The 19,858-nt window shown below is 36.7% G+C and overlaps 1 protein-coding gene across 4 annotated transcripts in view; it reads left to right on the top strand.

Moving 5' to 3' along the window:
- Nucleotides 1-324: 324 nt before the first annotated feature.
- Nucleotides 325-19,858, top strand: part of LOC149829401 (uncharacterized) — a 33,633-nt gene continuing 14,099 nt past the window's right edge. For 2 of the 4 annotated variants that reach the window (XR_016434452.1, XM_090018098.1), the window contains exons 1-9: nt 325-359; nt 534-916; nt 3,546-3,673; nt 5,660-5,768; nt 5,877-5,916; nt 6,022-6,111; nt 6,202-6,301; nt 6,428-6,564; nt 7,562-7,664. Coding sequence is in view for 3 of the 4 variants with exons in the window: in XM_090018098.1 (XP_089874224.1) it covers nt 778-916; nt 3,546-3,673; nt 5,660-5,768; nt 5,877-5,916; nt 6,022-6,111; nt 6,202-6,301; nt 6,428-6,564; nt 7,562-7,664 (846 nt within the window). In the remaining variant the exon portion in view is untranslated. Of the gene's footprint in view, nt 360-533; nt 917-3,545; nt 3,674-5,659; nt 5,769-5,876; nt 5,917-6,021; nt 6,112-6,201; nt 6,302-6,427; nt 6,565-7,561; nt 7,665-19,858 lie in introns of those variants that run through there. The other 2 variants (XM_090018097.1, XM_090018096.1) reach the window with 2 other exon arrangements.

The following is a 19,858-nucleotide window of genomic DNA, read 5'->3' as shown; positions in this document are numbered from 1 at the left end:
TCTTGGGCACAGTTCGGTATATTTGCTTGTTCAAAGATGTTTTTTCCATATAAAAACATGAACTGGCTGATACCAAAAAGGAAAACTGGTGTCATTTTCTAATGTCATAATTCAATATTGCGCGGTAGCTGTGTTCAGGTACCCTGGTTCCCAAAACAAGCAAACGTGATCCCCTAAGCACTGATGCTTCTTTTCTCTCTCAAGTCGTCAATCTTCGCTTTGAACTCGGTGAGGACATTGTGGGCAATCTTTCCAATTTGGCTCTTCTTAGCACCTATTCATGGGTCAGTAGTGACCAGAATGAAGGTTTAAAATTGACGAGTTCTACGCACCACTGGCGACTTCGCCATACAAAACGGGTAATAATTTCTTTTCTTTCTTCACATATTTTATTCATATCTTCTTTAGTAGGAAGTACGAAACTACAGATGGTTTCTTTTACTGTGGGAGGAGGGTGGCGGTCATGAATTATGCATGATCCTCTTGCTGATACAAGTCAAACTCTCTCTCTCTCTCTCTCTCTCTCTCTGCAGATGAAAAGAGAGCCAACCCTTTCTCCGTGTGGGCACACCTTGTTTTTCCAAATCTATGAAAAGTGGGTGATACCCATTTCACTTTTGCAGTGTCCATACCCTGTTAACAGACGTCGGTTATCGTAGCATTGAATTCCCATCGTCTCAAACACGTCCATAGTTGTAGTTCAGGAGGAGGAGGAGACTCGTTATGCTACAAATATAAAGCATGAGGTGAGGTGATAAATCTGAAGGAGCTGCTAAAATGGCAAAGAAGGAGAAGGCCATCGAATACAGGCAGAGGTTGGATAACACGTTGGCGTCGTCTAATCTTACCAACAAGGACTCGGTTAGAGCTCTCGTCAGGAGTCAAATCCTGCGGTCGTCCTCTGGCGAATTTGAAGGTTGGTGGCTCCATTTCTATTGATTTCTTTTCCTCTAGATTATTTTTCCTTAATAATGGTGCAAGCAAGATGTCGGTAGTTCCTGTAAATTCTGACCTTCTCCCGGAATCTCAGCTGTATGGAAACGCGAATCCATTGTCGTGTCCCGTATGATTTGTTTATTTTGGTCTTACTTTTGTGTATATTCTCTATCTGAAACTAATTCAATATGAGAGCAAGCCTGTAAATATAAATTTTTTGATGATTTGTAGAGGAATCGTCTGATACAGAAAAATGGTTATATGCTCTGTATCTTATAAATCATAGGACAATCTCACGAGCTCACAGCGTATCTTTTATTCTTCTTCCAATGACGAGAATTACATCTCTCAAACATTGATCTTATTGTGGCGGGCAAGAACCAAATACAAGTAAGCCTTCGTGCTGCCTCTCATTACACGCCTGAGCATTTCTCTGCATCCTCTGTTTCACGCGTGTACATTTTTTTTCCAAAACAGGCTCAGGCAATCCATGATCCCAAACAAACAAAGAGATGTCGGTCCTCTTGTTTGTGGACAATGTATGACACATATTGTTATCCTAATTTCCCAATCTGCCTTGTCACGTATACTTATTCCTCTGCATCTCTCATGATTTGCTCACGTGCAGCTCCTGTCAAAACCGTCCCATGGTCATCAAAATCAAGACCAAATTGATCTGGTTGGATCAGCCCAAATTAGGTCTGCAGTTGGAGGGGTAGAAGGAAAAGCAACCTAATAGTGTTTGTTTGAAATTTCTGAACTAATGGAAGTCCTAGATGATTTGGCACTTCCAAATCCATTTTTTCTCGAGAGAAGATAGCTGACAACAAAGTTGTTGTTCTCGGGTGCTTACCCAAGAATCTGCTCAGGATGCTGCACCAAGAGCAGATGCTGGCCATGGAACCATTAAGCACTTAATACTTTCGTCCATGCATGTCAAAAATAGAGAGAAGGGATACACACACGAAGCAACTGTGTATTGCCTAAAATACATAACAGGGCGGGCTATTCAGTTTTTGCTGTTTTTCCTTTATCATAATTTCAGCATCATTTAGTTGCCATTATTATTACAAGTAGAGTTAAGCTAATTTACCTGGCATCAGCAGTATCCTTCTAGGTGCAAAAATTTGGAATCTCAGAATATGGGTTCAGTTTTAAGAAGCTGAAATAACTTCGTTCAATAGATCAGATTTTCAAATGAAGCCAACTGGATGTGCACCTGCCTTTATATATAACATGTGCTTGAATTATTACTAGACGAATTTACATCTTTAATTGTCAAACCAAATTTCACTGTAGAAATGAAAGAAGTGAAACTGAATGTCAATTAGCATTTCCAGCAGGCTTCACCAATCATACCAGTTCAATCCTCTAAAGCTTAATATGATGACAGATATCTGGACGCTGGAAGTCTGACCTAGGTGATAAAAATCCAGTGAGCATGCTGAGCTTAGGAAGAAAGCATCTATCAGGGATTTCTGATAACCAACTTGATCAATTGTAAAATACAGTGTATTTACTGTTATACCTCCATGACCATTCCTATGAACTTCAATCTACTCATGATGGTACTTGCCTTTAGAAATTAGTCAAAGCAGTTTTCTGCCCACACGTTTCTCCAAGTTTGAATCTGTTTTTGGCCATGATCATTATGAAACTTCTTGAGATGCCATTTCATGGGAGAGAATGGGTGAAATCTTTGAGTTCACCGTAACTTGTCTTATTATTACAAGCCTCAGTGTAAACATGAATGCGACTTACAATAGTCTAAGAATTAATCTTTTTGGAATTCACAGGTCTCACCTTGTGATAAATTTATGATCCTTCTCAACATATGGAAGGAAATCAAAATTTACTCCATAACGGACTTTACCTTTTCTTTGCCTTTCTCTTTGAATGTTTCCCTGTCATCTTTTAGGCAATGGATAAAAAACAAATCATATTAAAAACAAATCATCTTTTAGGCACCAGATGTTGAGGGTTCTTCCAATTATGAAAAACAAGTTGTAGAAACACTATCACCTCTGAAGTTGTAATGCCTTCTCCCTTTTTCATGGGTGCTTCAACCTATGTCATTTTCTCCTCTTACTGTACTGTTCTGGACCTCTGAAATGTGCCCCAAACCATCTCATACAACACTTCTTAGTTTTCCCTTATACTGGTTTATTACCATGCATCTTCTAATGTACTTGTTCAAACTTCAATTCAACTCTCTAACATTTGCATCTAACCCACATAAGCCATCTTGGTTTCTCTATTTTTGCCACCACTTATGCACAAAAATAACCTCTTATTTGTTTATGATCCTACTAAACATGCACGTGTATACTCTTCTTACTTTACCACTTTGTGAATTACATGTATTTTCTCCACCATAGCATCATAAATTCCATTTCCCTATTTCTGTGCAACTGTGCATTTAATAAAAAGCAATCTATTTTCTGTTGAAAATTACTTTACAAATTATAGAAAATTACTACCATTGAAAGACGTATATTTCCTCAAGTTTCCATCACATTGATTATGGTGCATATGTGAAAATTACAAAGTTAATTTTTTTAGTTTATTTTCAAGAGTGGAACATTTTTCATGATTTTCACTTTGTGCAGGTGATCTAGAAAATGTTGTAGAAAAACACACCATCAAGGTGTGGAATTTTCTTGAGATGCTGAGAAGTGTTCCACGAAATGAAACTGAGGCATTCAAGGATCAATCAATGTCACGAAATGATTGGAAGGTGTGTTCTGGACTTCTTGTAGCTTCTTTTTCAAAATGTTGATTCATAATTAGTTAACTATTAGCTCAAATTTTCTTATTTTTCACTGTGATTTTGCTGTTATGTCTGTGTGAGTGTGTGTGATTCTGGCATGTAAATCATGATAAATGTAATGATTGATGGAAATCCCTGAACACACACACACATGCATACATGCAAAATTCGTATTGGTGATTATTGATTAAATCCAGATAGACTGATTCAGCTGATCTGGACACAGAGATGCTAGTAAAAGTTGTTCTGGAACCATTATGTAGCTCAAGAACTGGGCTGGAATCATAGGCAAACCTTATATTTTTGCTGAGTTCAATATGTTTTGCTTGTACTAGACAGAGGAGAACTGCAAAAAAATATAAATAGTACTTCTTGTTTATTTTCCATAATCTTGTTGGATCTGAAGTCAGTGTGCCAAATGTGAAAGAAAAGAATACTTCTTTTATTGCCAGCTGCTATCCAATGTCCAACTGATCTGAATATTATTAGCCTAAAAGATTAAGATATTATGCACTGTGGCTGATTTGTCATAATAAAACAAAGCTACACAGTACACACAAGTAACGTAGTCACAGATACAACATTAATTATTAAAATGTACTCTTAAAAAATGATAATGCACAGCACGTTCATGTATATGTTTCTGAATCCATGCACTGTATTGTTCATCTATTCATACTGGAACTGCTATCCTGAAAGCCAAGAAGTGACGGACTGCAGTTGAGCAATACTGTTTCCTACAGCATATAGCAGGCTGTAATCCTGTTATTATTTATAGTGACTATCAAGGATATCTCTCTCTCCATTGCAAATTAGTTGTCGTACAAGCCTGCCTGACCGGGAAGAAATAAGCAGGGAGTTCGCTGATGGTGGATAAAGCTTTCAATTGGAGCTCATGGTCATAGTGAAACCCTACACATGTTGAGAAAATATGCATACTTGTACTCTACACTTATCTGCATGTACAGTTGGTATTAGCACTTGTAAACCCATTGATTAACCTGGTGATGTTGTCTATTTCCATGGGCAGGGACCTTACTCCCATTTCTCATGGATTACGTTTACATTTAGGTCTTCCTGATCACCATGACAAGAACAAAGTTTTCTTCAAAGAACGAGAATGTGTCCCTCTAGAATATTAGTGTTTCAAGATAGAACAAGGTTCTCTCTTTCTTACCCTTTTTCTTCTGCTGTGGTGACACCACAAAAAACTTGAAGCAGAGGTAGGGGCCTTAACAAAGACCGCCTAGCATGTGCAAGATTTCCCTCATCTTCCTTTTTGTTCTTTTTCATGTGTAAATATTTCTGTGTGATTGTGCATGAAACAACCACCTGCTTGTAGCTGTCAGAGAACATGAATAACTAAAACTAACTTGAAATAATAATTAAAACTAGCTTTGGATAAAATGATTGCCCATGATGCATCAATTTTGGTGTTAGCTCTTTAATTGACATGATATAGCTTTCCACATAAATGTTCATTCATATAGTTGTTAAAATTCTACCTTTTGGAACATTTAACTAGTGTTTTTGCATGAGATGAATGTTAACCATACTCACCTGTATCGTTAAAGGTAATTTCTTTGAGAGATTTTCAAAAGTTGATAAATCTCGGGAAAATCCTGGGAGTTTAAAAAATTGAAAACAAATATAAATAACAGCAAAAAACCTAAGAAAAGAATAAGTTTTGTATTATTTTTCTTTCAAAAATATAAAGAAACATGTTTTAAAGGTTTTAAAATATAAAAGAAACAAAAAAATAGGAAATGCAAACTTAAAAAAAATAAAAAGTATTGCGATATTTTTTATTTGCCGATATTTTGAAAATATCACAATATATTCCCGATATTATCGGCAAGCTTGAAATTTCCGATAATATCGCGATATATTCAAAATATCGGCGATATCGGTGATAGTGATGTTAACATTTTGAATGCTTTTGTATTCTTGTAGTTAAAGCAAGATGATGATCAACTGCGGGTCATGTATAGGGAAGGTCCAGAAGGCACTCCATTCCATACTTTACTTGCAGAAGGCTATGTTAATGATTCTATTGATGTTTGTAAGTCTAATTTCTAATTTCATGTAGGACTGCTGTTAGAAAATCTAGCAGTGGCTCCTCGAAAGTTGTTTTATGTACAAACGTGCTGACTATCCATTATTTTTGTAGGTTTATGTGTTTCATGGGAATCAGACCTCTACTCCAAATGGTGAGAATAATTGTAATTAATAATGTGTGCTTTTATTTTCAGTGATTTTACAAGTGAAAGTTAATAAATATGAGAAAACCAGACATTAAAGCCATTTCTTGTCAGGTGGCCTCAAATTACCATTCCACCATTCAAAGTTACCTTGTCTACCTGTTTGAAGAAAATTCGTATTGGTGAGGAGCTTTCACTGGTGAGGTTAGTTTTACCATCCTTTTAAGTTTTTGTAATACTTTACGATGTTTTCATTCCTGAAGTTGTAAAATTGTATTCTGCATGGGAAGAAAGGGTGAAAGTGCCATGGCCACTTTCAATGAGGGAGGTTATTCTGCACTATTTTGAACTAGAATATTATGAAGATGGGCTCATTATTGTGCTGCTCAATTCGGTAAAGACTGTAAAGCTTACATTTTTCCCCCTAACTTTCATTGGCTAGCTTCATATGATCTTTATATTGTCATTATACAAGATAGTAACACAGTAGTTCTTCTTTTGTAAACCTATTATAAATCAGATCGACAGAGAACACATAAATGTGAAGACAGATGGGTTCAACTCTGATGGAATTCCAGAGCCAAAGGATGCTGTGCGAATGGATTTGGTAGGAGGTTTTGCTATACAAAAAGTGAACTCAGAAAGAAGCTACTTTAGGTAAGTTCTACTTCCCGTTGCACTTGGGAAATTAGTGAACCATGTTTAGAGAAGCATAGGCTATCTAAAATTGCTAAGAATCTTGGCCTGCTATCTCATTATGCATACGGAATTTTCTTTTCATGTTATCTTCAATTTTTTCAGCACATAGATGAATAATTTTCTCTTTTCAAATGATATCGACAAATTTGAAATTTTATGTAAATGTAACATCTTATGGAAGGTTTTAATGTATTTCTCTTGTTAACAATGAAGGCAATTTGATTGCTCTGCTCATCGAAAATATTTACAATTTTTTCATGTATGTCATCACATGTATTTTACGACTGTGGGCCCTTATGATTTATTCTATTACCCTGTTTGCTGAACCATAAAGTGCATATGTGAATTTTAGTTCAGAGAAAAAAAAGAAAAGCCTACCCCCTATATTGATGCATCAGAATTTTCGAGTAGTTGCACATCTTTTCCATTGAATTGCTATGAAGTTGATATATTAAAGGTTAGATTGGCTAATGTCAGGCTGGAGATTCCAATTCTAGGGTTTGGAGATCTACCTCTTGAAATAAAGGATGACACGTGAAAAGAATAGAAAAAACACTTGACATGAGTGTCATACCTCTGAATGAATGGTTGAAATAATGACTAAAAAGGCTTATAGAATGTGTAGTTTGAATTTTGAAAGCTTTGACTTATAGTTCCTTGACTGCTCTATTCACCTTTTATATTGCTTCAGGTACACCTTACTTAGCTTTGCATATGATTTACATATGAATGGGAACACAGGATAGGCTTTGAGCCCCACAACATAAGGAAGATGATATATGAATACCATTTATGTTGCTTCTAAGTCATGAATGATGTTTCTTGTGTGCTTTAAAATTTGAACATATACTGGAAAACTGAACAAACAAGTTCATTCTGCCAATTAAGTTGTGGTTTGTGTACTTCTTATTCTTGTCTCTTTGTATCTTTGTTAACGGAACTCCTTATGCTGCAGAACGATTGCAAACTTGGATATGAAGATAGAATTTGTACCTCCTGCACTGATAAACTTTGTAGCCAGGCAACTTGTTGGCAATGGTTTCAAGCTTTATGAGAAGGTTGTGATCTTTACTTTGAAAATAGTTGCATTTCTGTTGTACTGTTCTGTTGGATTATTTGTTGTCTTATCCGTCTGTCTGTGTATTGTTCTATCTATGTATCTGTCATCATTAGTCATGTATTTGTTTACTGGTAGATAAAACAATAAAGGATGTTTTGAATAATTTAATGTCTTGGTGATATGACAACCTAAATAGGAGGACAAGTTGATCAATTTTGTGGAGAATTTTTTTTTACATGTACACTTATTTGGATGTGTACATATTAGTGAATTTTCTAGCCTTTTTTAATGAGTTTTGAACCCTGAGGATCCTCAGTTAAAGGGATTGCAACTCTACTGACGCAGCTGCTTCGTTGGCATAGGCAGTCTTGGACCCACTTGTCTTGTGGCAAGGTCCAACAACAATCAGAGCTAACCAGTTATAAGAATGATGTTGCAAATTAAATCTTGATCTTTTTTGGGTTTCAAAATTTGACATTTTTGTTTGACAAAGTTCCTACAAGTTGCAAATCAGTCGACCATTCTAGGCATCTTCTGGATGGTAGTTACCTTTACTATTTGGAAATAAGTTATAGACAAGATAGTGTCAGCTTTTCCAAATTACTGATATTTGATGGAACCAGATCGAACATATTCTCACCATTGTTATGAGGGGTATTTCTGTCATAATGAAGATATAACATAAATACAGAAGAGGACGTGACCTAATGGTATCATGATCCATCGTTTTCCTCTCTTGTATTCTTCTTGTTTTCTCATTGACATGGCACGATTCCTGAGGCAGGTTCTAACATGGTATCAGAGCCCAGGCGAGAGTAAGACCCTGCAGATCGATTGACACAGCTGATAAGATTCAGATTTGCCGATCCCAATCCTTCTTTATTCTTTCTAATTCCTATTCTCAAATATCTCTTCTTTAACCTAGAAAGCACTTCTTTCTTCTCAAATATCTCTTTTTTAATCTTTCTTGAAATCAAGAATCAAGAATTGTGTTCTTTAATCAACGTTTTTGTTTCTTGCTTCCAAAGTTTTTTTTTAATATTCTCTATTGTTTTTCTTTAAAGGGTCATCAAGGCAAAGTTCCTCTCAAAAAAAAAAAAACTCTTGTATTGTCTCGCTGAATCGCTGTCCTTCTTTAATCAACAGCGAGCAGGTTCCACACACAAAAAAGGAGTGTCCTTTCCTTTAGAAAAAAGGCAAGACTTTCAAAGGAAAAGGAAAGGCATCTTCCACATCTCATGGTCTGGTTCGTCTGATCGTACCTGCAGCAAAAAAAAAAATTTGTTGCTGACATCACGTTTATCTGTGCTTCCTTTTGTTTCCTTCTTTTCTTACCGATCCTTCCTTGTTGTCCATTCAATCGATTCCAGTCAAACCCCCTTATTCTGTTTACCATGGCCTCCTCTAGCCTTATTAATTCTTTCTTCATAAGCCAACTAGTCACCGACAAATTAAATGAATCAAATTTTATCACCTGGAAAAAAGCAAATCATACCCTTTATCAGTAGTCATGATCTGATGGAGCATCTTGATGGATCTGAGGTTCCTCCTCCTAAATTTGTGTCTGAGATACAAGTGGAAGCCAAAGAGGGTGAAGCTATCAAATCAACTTCGTCAAAGAATCCAGCATACTCTATCTGGCGAAAGAATGATCAGGTTGTGGTTGTGTACATCACAACAACATTGTCTCGGGAGGTTCTACTCCACGTCCCTATAGGAGTTTCTGCACGTGATTTGTGAAAGATTCTCCACAAATGGTTTGAACAGATATCAACACCAAAAATCTATCATCTCAGGACAAAATTTGGCTCATTGCATAGAGGTGATTCAAGTGTTGCTGAATTCTTAAATAAAATTAAGTCCATTGCAGATCAGTTGGCAGCAATAGGCAGTCCCTTAATGGATCTCGATATATGCAATCAGGCTTTAAGAGGTCTAGGTTCAAAATACAATACTTTTATTGCTATGTACATGAGTCAGAAACCTAGACCGCCATTTGATGAGCTTAGATCTTCAGTTCTTGAACATGAATCCATGTTCAACATATCTGGGAAGCGTGATAATCAGTCCATGCATCATGAAGTAATGGTAGCTACTAATGCTAGTTGTGGCTTCAATAATTCAGTTAGAGGTGGCCGAGGCAGAGGACGGGGCAGTTTCACAGGCCAAGGAAGAGGCATACTTCCTAATCCAGTGAGTGGGTAGCACTTCAATACCACATGTCAGATGTGTGGTAAGAAGGGCCACATGTGTACAGACTGCTATTGGTGCTATGTTCAAATTTTAAGCCGCCAACCGTATCATATCTTGCACGTTTCAGGTCTTATCTGCCTTCAACAAATCCTAGGTCAAATATTCAGCCTCCTTATCAAAGTAATTCCTTGTTTTAAGGCAGCTATCCAACATCTGTAGCTAATGTTCACAATCCCATGCAAGCCGGCTATAATAGCTTTATACCAGGGCAGCCGTGTGATATAGATTCTCTCAGCTTAGCATTCAGCCAAACAGGGCTGCATCATGGTTCTGGTATAAATACAGGGCAGCATCAGACTTTGAGGCATATCATTCAAGCTTGGACGGCAGCATCAAGTGTGCAAGGAACCCCTCAAAATACATGGTTGGTTGACTCGGGGGCAACACATCATGTCACAGGCGATTCAGGTAAACTCACAAACATTGTACCTTATCATGGTCATGGTAGTATAGTTACAGGTGATGGGAAGCATCATCCCATTACACATATAGGAACCACCATCATTTCTACTAGTCGTGGTAATCTGTATTTACCTGATACCTTCCTTGTCCCTAACATCCGTCGTAATCTGATTTTTGTTTCTCAGTTGATAAATCAAATAAAATATGATGTTGTCTTTTCTGCTCTTTCTGTTTCTGTGAAGGACCCTCTCACAAAAGAGATCCTCGAAGCTCTAACAAGTTCAATTCATAGTTCCTGTACAAGTCCTATCATGCTTGTGTCTGAAGCTGATGGAATCTCTCCTGAAGTCAAACTTTGGCATTGTTCAAACCTTATGTAATAAGGGTCTTATTCCTTTGAAGAATAAGATACCTAAAGTTCCTCTTTCATTATCTACTTGTCGTTTATGTAAGAGTCATGCTCTACCTTTTGATTCTGCTAATAAAAGAGCTTTGTTCCCATTTGAGTTTATTCATTCCGATGTCAGGGGGTCTGCTTCGTATGTGTCTATGTCTAATTCTTGTTACTATGTCCTTTTTATTGATAACTTCACAAAATATACTTGGATCTATTTTTTGAAAAGTAAGGATCAGGTATTTGAAACCTTTAAAAGATTCAAGACCTATGTTGAAACCCAATTTGGTTGAAAAATCCTTCGTTTCCGTAGTGATGGTGGCGGTGAATATATGTTAGTAGCTTTTACTAAAATGTTACATGAAAATGGTATTTTGCATGAGATATCCTGTCCAAAAACATCACAACAAAATAGGACAGCCGAAAGAAAGCACAGGCACATAGTAGAAACTGCTTTGACTATGTTAACAGAGTTAAAGGTAAGGAAGGACTTGTGGAGATAAGCTTTTCATACAACTGTATATTGCATTAATTGTATGCCTCTCTCTAATATGGAAGGTAAGGACTTGTGGGGAGTAGCCACAAATTTTATTGGCCAGCTACGTAGCCGGTTGCATCAGATCAGAGTTAGGTGATAGGTGTTGATCTCGAATTAGCTAAACTATTGTCGTTCAATCAGCAAAACTAGTCAAAGAAATATCCTGACAATTTTCAGTTTTTCCACATGTTTATGTCAAGAGAGAAGGAATAAGTGATAAGCTCGTATCTAATCAGGAAGTGCAGCAGCCTTCTGTATTATTAGAGCCAGAATCATCCCCAGATCATGTAGCAACAAGTGGTATAGTAACATCAACTACTCATGATCAGCTTAAGAGGTCTGCGCGTTCCGGGCATCCTCCAGAAAAGTGGGTGTTATGATTCTTTTTCAGCAAAATTTCAGCTTTTTGCTGTAAACATTCTGTCTGAAACCGAACCCAAGACTTACCATGAAGCTGCCTAAAGTTCCCGCTGGATTGAAGCCATAAACGAAGAGATTTTTGCTCTTCATGAATGTAACACTTGGGAAGTTGTCCCACATCCCAAGGGTAAGAATGTTGTTGGTTGTCTATGGGTATATAAGGTAAAGTATAAAGCAGATGGCAGCATAAAGAGGTACAAAGTGTGACTTGTTGCTAAAGGATACACCTAAGAGCATGGCTTAGATTTTGATGAGACTTTTAGCCCAGTTGTAAGAATGAGTACCATCCGTGTTGTTTTATCTCTTGCAGCCATGAATAGATAGAAGATTAGCCAGTTAGAAGTAAAGAATGCATTCCTGCATGGTATTCTCAATGAGAAAGTTTACATGGAGCATCCACCCAGAAGCGGATTCATTCTCTACAGTCCTTAGATTGGATTGGAGAAGGCATTATATGGTTTAAAGCAAGCATCAAGGGCTTGGTTTGAAACATTTAGTAAGAAACTTTGTGCCTTGGGATTCTCACGTAGCCAGAGTGATTACTCACTATTTTTGCATTATGATCAAGTGCATATTACCATCGTTTTAGTGTATGTTGATGACATTATCATTATGAAAGTAATGTGTCACGTATTGAGGAGTTGAAGAGCATTCTTGGCATGAAATTTCATATGAAAGACTTGAGAGATTTAAGGTATTTTCTGGGTGTAGAGATAGACTATACTGAAAAGTCCATGATATTCCCTTGATCTACTCACCATATTTGGAATGAAGGACTATAAGCCAGTTCCAACGCCAATCACAGTCAATACCAAACTGGTGGATGGTGTTCCTAATGATCTAGAGCTTGAAGAGCCACGGATGTTCAGAAACCTAGTGGGTGCCTTGCAATATTTGATGTTCACACGTCCAGATTTGATTTTTGCAGTAAATCAAATATCTCAATTCATGGATGCACCTAAACAAAGTCATATGGAAGCAGCCGAGAGGATTTTACGCTATATCAAAGGTACTATTATGGATGGTTTGATTTATTGATGTATCAAATAAGATGATGTAGCATTAACAGTATTGGCTTATTCTGATTCCGGCTGTGCAGGAGATCCTCCTACTAGAAGATCAGTTACGGGTTATGGAGTTTTTCTTCGTGACCATTTTATTTCTTGGGCAAGTAGAAAGCAACGTACAGTATCAAGATCAAGTATTGAGGCTGAATATAGGTCCATATCGGTTGTCACCTCAGAGGTCTTGTGGATTAGACATCTCCTCACAGCATTACATCAGGCTATTAGTAAATCCTTACTCTTTTGTGACAATCGCAGTGCAGTTGCAATTGCCTCCAATCCTATTTAACATGGCAAGATGAAACACGTTGAGTTGGATCAACACTTTGTTCGAGAGAAGATTGAAAGTCAAGAGATTCAACCTTTGTTTATTAAGGGAAAAAATCAAGTAGCAGATCTTTTTACAAAGCCACTCTGTCGCTAGACATTGGCATCTTAAAGGCAAACTGTCCATGGTGATTTCTAACCCCTGTACAGTTTGAGGGGCATGTTAGAAATATAATATAAGAACCAAACCCAACCTAGTTCACTAGAAGATCCAGATCCATGTCGTGTATTTTTATTTTTTATTGTATTGTAATATACCCATTGTTATAAGGGGTATTTTTGTCATAACAAAGATATAACCTAAATATAGAAGAGGACATGATTCCTGAGTCTGGTTCTAACAGTATTGGCATGTTTCTGAAATGAAATGAGGATCTTCCAAACACGAACTTAGATCCACACGAGAAGGTGTCTAAAAAGACACTAAAGCATAACCCTTAAAAAAGGTATAATGGGAAACAAAAGAAATAAAAATATTCTTTATTGATATGAAACACAAAATGCTTAAGCAGCATTAGAATAAAATACAAGAGGGGATGCAATCCTTTATATACAAGTGGGAGAGGAGAGCTCTTAAGGAGCTCTCCTTGTAACCGTTGGACTAGTCCAACAGTTACATTATTAGTTAAGTTCCAAGTGGAACTTAACTAGTAATGCAAGTCTAGTTCTATTAGAACTAGACTCTCAAAAAGCTAAAAAGAAAATAGCAAAAAAAACATAAAAAAATAAAAATAAAATTACATATGTATATAATAATAATATGAATATTATTATTATATATATTTTACATTTTAACACTTTTCCTCAAACTTACGGTACAATGAGCGAAAGTTTGTCTAAGAGAAAGTGAAATCTGGGAGCAGTGAAAGACTTTGTAAATAAGTCTGCTAACTGATATTCTGAGGTAACATATGGTAGATCAATTATCCCATGTAGATATTCCTCTTTGACGTAGTGACAATCCATTTCAATGTGCTTGGTGCGTTCATGAAATGTTCTGTTGCTTGCAACGTAGATTACACTTTTATTGTCGCACCACATACGTGAAGCTTGTATTGCTTCTGCTCCCATATCAACAAGCAGGCGTCTGATCCAAACTACCTCCATGGTCGTGGTTGCCATGACACGATATTCGGCTTCTGCGGACGAGAGAGAGACCTTCTGTTGCTTTTTCATCTCCATGATATCAAAGATTTACCTAAAAAGACACAAAAACCAGTGGTTGAGTGTCGGTTGTTGGGATCACCTCCCCAATCAACATCAATGTATGCAATTAAATCAAGTGAGGAAGTAGAAGACAAAAAAATCTCTCTCGAAAGAGAGGTCTTGAGGTATTTGATGATACGCAAAACTGCTCCCATATGAACAGATGTGGGAGCATGCTGAAACTGGCTTGCTGTGTGCACAACATGTGCTATGTCTAGTCTGGTAATGGATAGATAGGAAAGAGCTCCGACTAACTGTCTGTAAGGAATAGGGCCTTCAAGGAGTTCTCTATCATCAATCTTCATTTTTACATTGACAACTTCTGGAGTATTTACTTTCTTATCATCGGTAATGCCAGACCAAAAAACAATATCAGAACTAAATTTAGTTTGAGATAATAGATAACCCCTAGGAGAGTAAGCAACTTCAATACCTAAGACATATCTTAATAAACCTAAATCAGTTATTTCAAAATGAGATTTAAGAAGGTTTTTGATGTTTTCAACTCCCTGTTTATCACTTCCAATGATGATCATATCATCCACGTATAGAAGAAGCACAATGATCCTTGCATCAGAACTCTTAATAAACAAAGCAGTGTCAGTCAAGCAGAAGTGAAAACCAATATCAATCATAACATGACTAAACCTGTCATATCACGCTTTGGGTGCTTGCTTAAGGCCATAAATTGCTTTTTTCAGGCGAAGGATTTTACCCATAGGAATATTGAGACCGGGAGGGGCTTCCATGTACACTTCTTTAACTAGGTTTTCATTTAGAAATGCATTTTTTACGTCCATCTGAAATATGGATCATTTTTTTATGGAAGCTAAGGCAATTAAGATTCTGACTGTTGTCATACGAGCAACAGGGGCAAAGGTTTCTTCGTAGTCAATGCCATATTCTTGGGCATAACCTTTGGCCACAAGACGGGCTTTATATTTTTCAAGAGTACCATCACTCCTAGTTTTAACCTTGTAAACCCATCAACATCCTATAGGTTTCTTCCCAAGTGAAAGGTCTCGAATAGACCATGTAGAAGCTTTTTCAAGTGCATCTAACTCAGTTTTCATGGCTTCTACCCATTTGACATCATTCTTTGCTTGATAGTATGAAGATGGTTTTTCATATGAGTGAATTAATGCAATAACTGCCATGTATGTGAGAGAGAAAGATTCGTATGACATAAATTTTCTTGGAGGCCTTGAGACTCGGGATGACCTTCTGGTTGGAATTTCAGAATATCTTTCAAGTGCACATGAAGGATTAGGCTCTCGTCGTCTTGAATATTGTATACATCTTTATGAACTTCATTGTCAACATTGTAATCAAGGTCAATAATACCTTGATCATCATCAAAGTTATAGTCATGATCATATTCATCAGATTTTGATGTTAAATCTAACAAAAAGGAGTACTCTGTGACTTTCTTTGGTTTTTTAAAATAAAAAAAGCTCTCTTTTTCTAGAAAAAAAAAATTTCTTGATACATATAACTTATTATTTTTGAAGTCAAAACACCTATATCCTTTTTTATTTTCAGGATATCCTAAAAAGGCACAAGGAATCACACAGAGAGAAAGTTCATCATTTTTGTCCATAAATATGAAACATTTGCATCTAAATACTCTCAGTCTAGAGTAATTTGGAGAAAGGTTCACAAGTTTTTTATCGGTGTTATATTTTGTAAAGAAGGCATTTGATTAATCAGACAGGTGGCAGTCAAGGCAGCTTCTGCTCATAAATCTTTTGGGACTTGATTTGCTATTAATAGAGTCCTAGTGGTTTTCATAATATGATGATGTTTTCTTTCCGCCAACCCATTTTGTTGGGGTGTACATGGACAAGACCTTTGATGTGTAATGCCATGCTAAGGTAATTTTTAAAATCTGTGGACAAAAATTCTCCCCCTGATCTGTGCGAAAGATGAAAATATCATTTTGAAACTTGTTTTTAACTATATTATGAAATGTTTGAAAGTATGAAAATACTTCAAACTTATGTTTTAGAAAGTAAATCCATGTATGTCTCTAATAATCATCGACAAAGATAACATAATAAGCAAATCCTCCTTTAGAAATTATTGGTGTAGGACCCCAAACATCCGAGTGAACTAATTCAAGTGGTCTTGAAGAGACAAAAGTTCTATTTTGAAATGGTAATCATTTCATTTTGCCAAGAATACAATCTTTACAAGTAATGTTTCAGAATTACAAAATTTTCCTAGATTTGGAAAATGTTGTAATTGGGCTATATGAGGATAATCAAGTCTTTTGTGCCACAACTCCAACTTATTTTTCTAAATGTTATAACAAAAAGCTTTCTTTGGCATTTTAAAAAAATTCATGTAATAGAGTCCTCCTCTATGGCCTTCCTTAATCAGCTTTCCTGACTGACGATCCTGTACCCAGCAATCATGATAAGAAAATGAAATATTACAACCATGGTCAGATATTTGAGAAACAAATAATAGATTTAAAATTAGTTTGGGAATAAATCTTACTTCTGGAACACAAAAATTCTCAATTTTATGGATTTTTTCAAAATTTCCTATTCCTTCTATTTCAAGAAAAGTTTCATCAGTTGTAAAAACTTTTGACACACTTGTTTTATTTTTAATACATTCGGATAAACTTTTATCATTTGGGTTATATGAAATGAAGCAACAGAGTCAAGAAGCCAAGGGAAGTTACCTGGATCGGAAAAAGATGAAGCAGTTGCCCCAGTCAAAGTTTCTGATGAGGATGAAGCTCCTTTGATGAGAGATTGGAGAATCTCCATTAGCTGGGCCATAGAGACAGGTGCATCTTGATTTTTGGGCTCCGATCCAGCAATCGCAACTCTCTTTTCTCTAAGTTCCTTAAGCTTAGGACACTGAGGTCTGTAGTGTCCCGATTCACGACAATGATGGCAGATAACCTTTTTCTTGTCATAATCACCACCTTGGCGGTTAAAATGGGGTGGTCTATTTGATCGTATATGATTCCCTGGTCTGGATACAACAAGAACAGAATCATCTTCAGCCTTTGGAGTATATTTCTTGATTCTGTTTTCCTCCATAGTTAATTCCTCTATAGTGTCGACAATAGAGAAAAAATTTCCTCGATGAAGGAGAGTCGATTTCGTTGACTCGAATTCCGGTCTTAGGCCGTTTACAAAAATTGATAAAAATGCTCCATATCAAGTTGTTTTTGTCGGAGCTCAATATCTTCTGGACAATGCCATTTTGGCTCTAGAATAGCCAATTCACCCCAAAGTTCGGATAATTCATTATAGTATTCTCGTATAGTTTTGTCACCTTGGTCATTGATCTAACCCTTTCTTGAAGATTGCACACATGTGCAATATCTTTTAGGGAATACATATTTTTGATATATTCCCATGCCTTATCGTCATGCTCAAACTTGGCAAGGCTAGAACATTTCTTTATGTCAGCGCTATTGATTAGCCATGACATAATTTTAGTATGCCCTATTCTTCTTTCTTTTCAACTCTTTTCATAGTTGGTTAAGGCTTTGCTTTTTTTCCTTCGGTCAAGGGGACTTCTTTATCACCTTCTATTTTGGTGAGAATAAGTTTAGGTTCCGAATCGGAACCATCTACTTGTTAAATTATGTAATCTATAATATATATATATATATATATTCGTATTATAGGGGTAGTTTAGTCTTTTTACACATATTCTTTTTGGAATATGTTTTATAATTATTGTTTTTATTTTTTTTAAATTTATTCTTTTATTTTATTTTGTAAAAGGTAGGATGTACCTTGGAGGGGCCCACTATCTAGTCGTTGGGCCCTTTCCAACGGTCACATTTGTGACCGTTGGAGGAGCTCCAACGACTAGAAGTGGAGCCCCTCCAAAGCCTCCACCTCCTCTATTTAAAGGGGCTCTCCCCCTTGTGTATTCTCAAGGCTTTGGGATTATTGCCCAAGCTTATTTTCTTAATGCTTATGATTCTTGTATATGCATTTGTGAGTTTGTATTGTGCACATGTGTCTCAAGAGTTCTTGTTGTGCTTATGTGCACATATTTATTTCCAAGAATATTGTAATCTTGATCCTCGTAGCTTGTTGGAGATACTTTTACATGGTATCAGAGCCTCTTTGAAGAAGGAGGATCGTGCGTATCTTCATTTTCAAGTGCCTCAAAAATCATGCCTTCCTTGACCTTGATTTTTTAAATGAGGGAGATGATACTAGTGATGATGAGTCAAATCAGAATGACTCAAGTGATAATGAAACCAGGGAAACCAGCCTGTGTCCTCTCTATTTCATCAACATGTCGATGAGGAACCTCCTAGAGATCCCATCACCTATACTCATAGAGATAGAAATACCTTCAGAAGTGCTCTTGAGAGATATGATGATACTAGTAGAACTGCTCTTCAAAGTGAGGAGAACCTTCGTAGGACCGAAAGACAGAAAAACTCCTTCTAGGTTCATCTCATATGAATCTTTTTCACCTAAACATAGAGCCTGTCTAAGCGACATTCATTCTTACATAGAACCTAGAAACTTCGAGGAAGCACAGGAATGTCCCGAATGGATAGCCGCAATGGATAATGAACTCGAAGCTCTAAGAAGAGCCAAGACATGGGAAATTCAAGACCTTCCTAAAAATAAGAAAGCAATAGGGTGTAGATGAGTATTTAAGGTTAATACTAAGAGTGATGGGTTCCTCAAGAGATATAAGGCCCGTCTGGTTGCAAGAGGGTATAGTCAAGAATATGAGACTAATTATGAAGAGACCTTTGCCCCGGTGGCTCGAATCGTCATTGTCCGATGTCTTATAACTGTTGCCTCAATCAACAAGTGGAGCATCTATCAAATGGATGTTAAGAATGTATTTCTAAACGGAGATCTAAATGAAGAAGTGTATATGGATGCTTCTCCTGGAATGGAGAATCCTAAAGGAAAGGTGTTTCGCTTTCGAAAAGCACTTTATGGTTTGAAACAAACCTTCAAAGCTTGGTATGATAGATTCAATTCCGTAATGATAGAAAATGGTTTTTCATCCTGTTTTACTGGTACTGCTTTGTTTGTTAGAAAAATCAATGCAGGAATTATCATCTTACTATTGTATGTGGATGATATGCTCATAACTGGTAGTGACTCTAAAGGGGTTAAGCGCATAAAATTAATTTTAAAGAATAAGTTTGAAATGTCTGATTTGGGTTTTCTGACTTATTTTTTGGGTATTGAAGTTGTATACTCTCATAGAGGGTATTTCTTATCTCAAACTAAGCTTGCTTCTGAGATCATTGACAGGTCAGGTATTACAGATGAAAAGGTTTGTGAAACTTCTGTTATAGTAGGAGCTAAAATGAAGATTGATGATGGTGTTTCCCTTTCGGACCCCACTCCCTATAGACAGCTTGTCGGATCATTGATGTATCTGAGTATCACCAGACCCGATATCTCTCATGCAGTCCATACTTCAAGTCAATTTCAACATGCACCAACATCACTCCACATGAGTGCCATCTTGCGAGTCGTAAGATACATAAAGGATACTCTAAACAAGATAGTTTTTCTGTCATCTTCTTCTGATTTAAAATTAATTGCTTATACTAACTCTGATTGGGC

This window comes from Nuphar pumila, chromosome 9 (assembly GCF_984573655.1).
Source record: "Nuphar pumila chromosome 9, dmNupPumi1.hap1.1, whole genome shotgun sequence".
In the NCBI taxonomy this organism is placed as follows: domain Eukaryota; kingdom Viridiplantae; phylum Streptophyta; class Magnoliopsida; order Nymphaeales; family Nymphaeaceae; genus Nuphar; species Nuphar pumila.
This window is presented reverse-complemented; position numbering and strand designations above follow the sequence as displayed.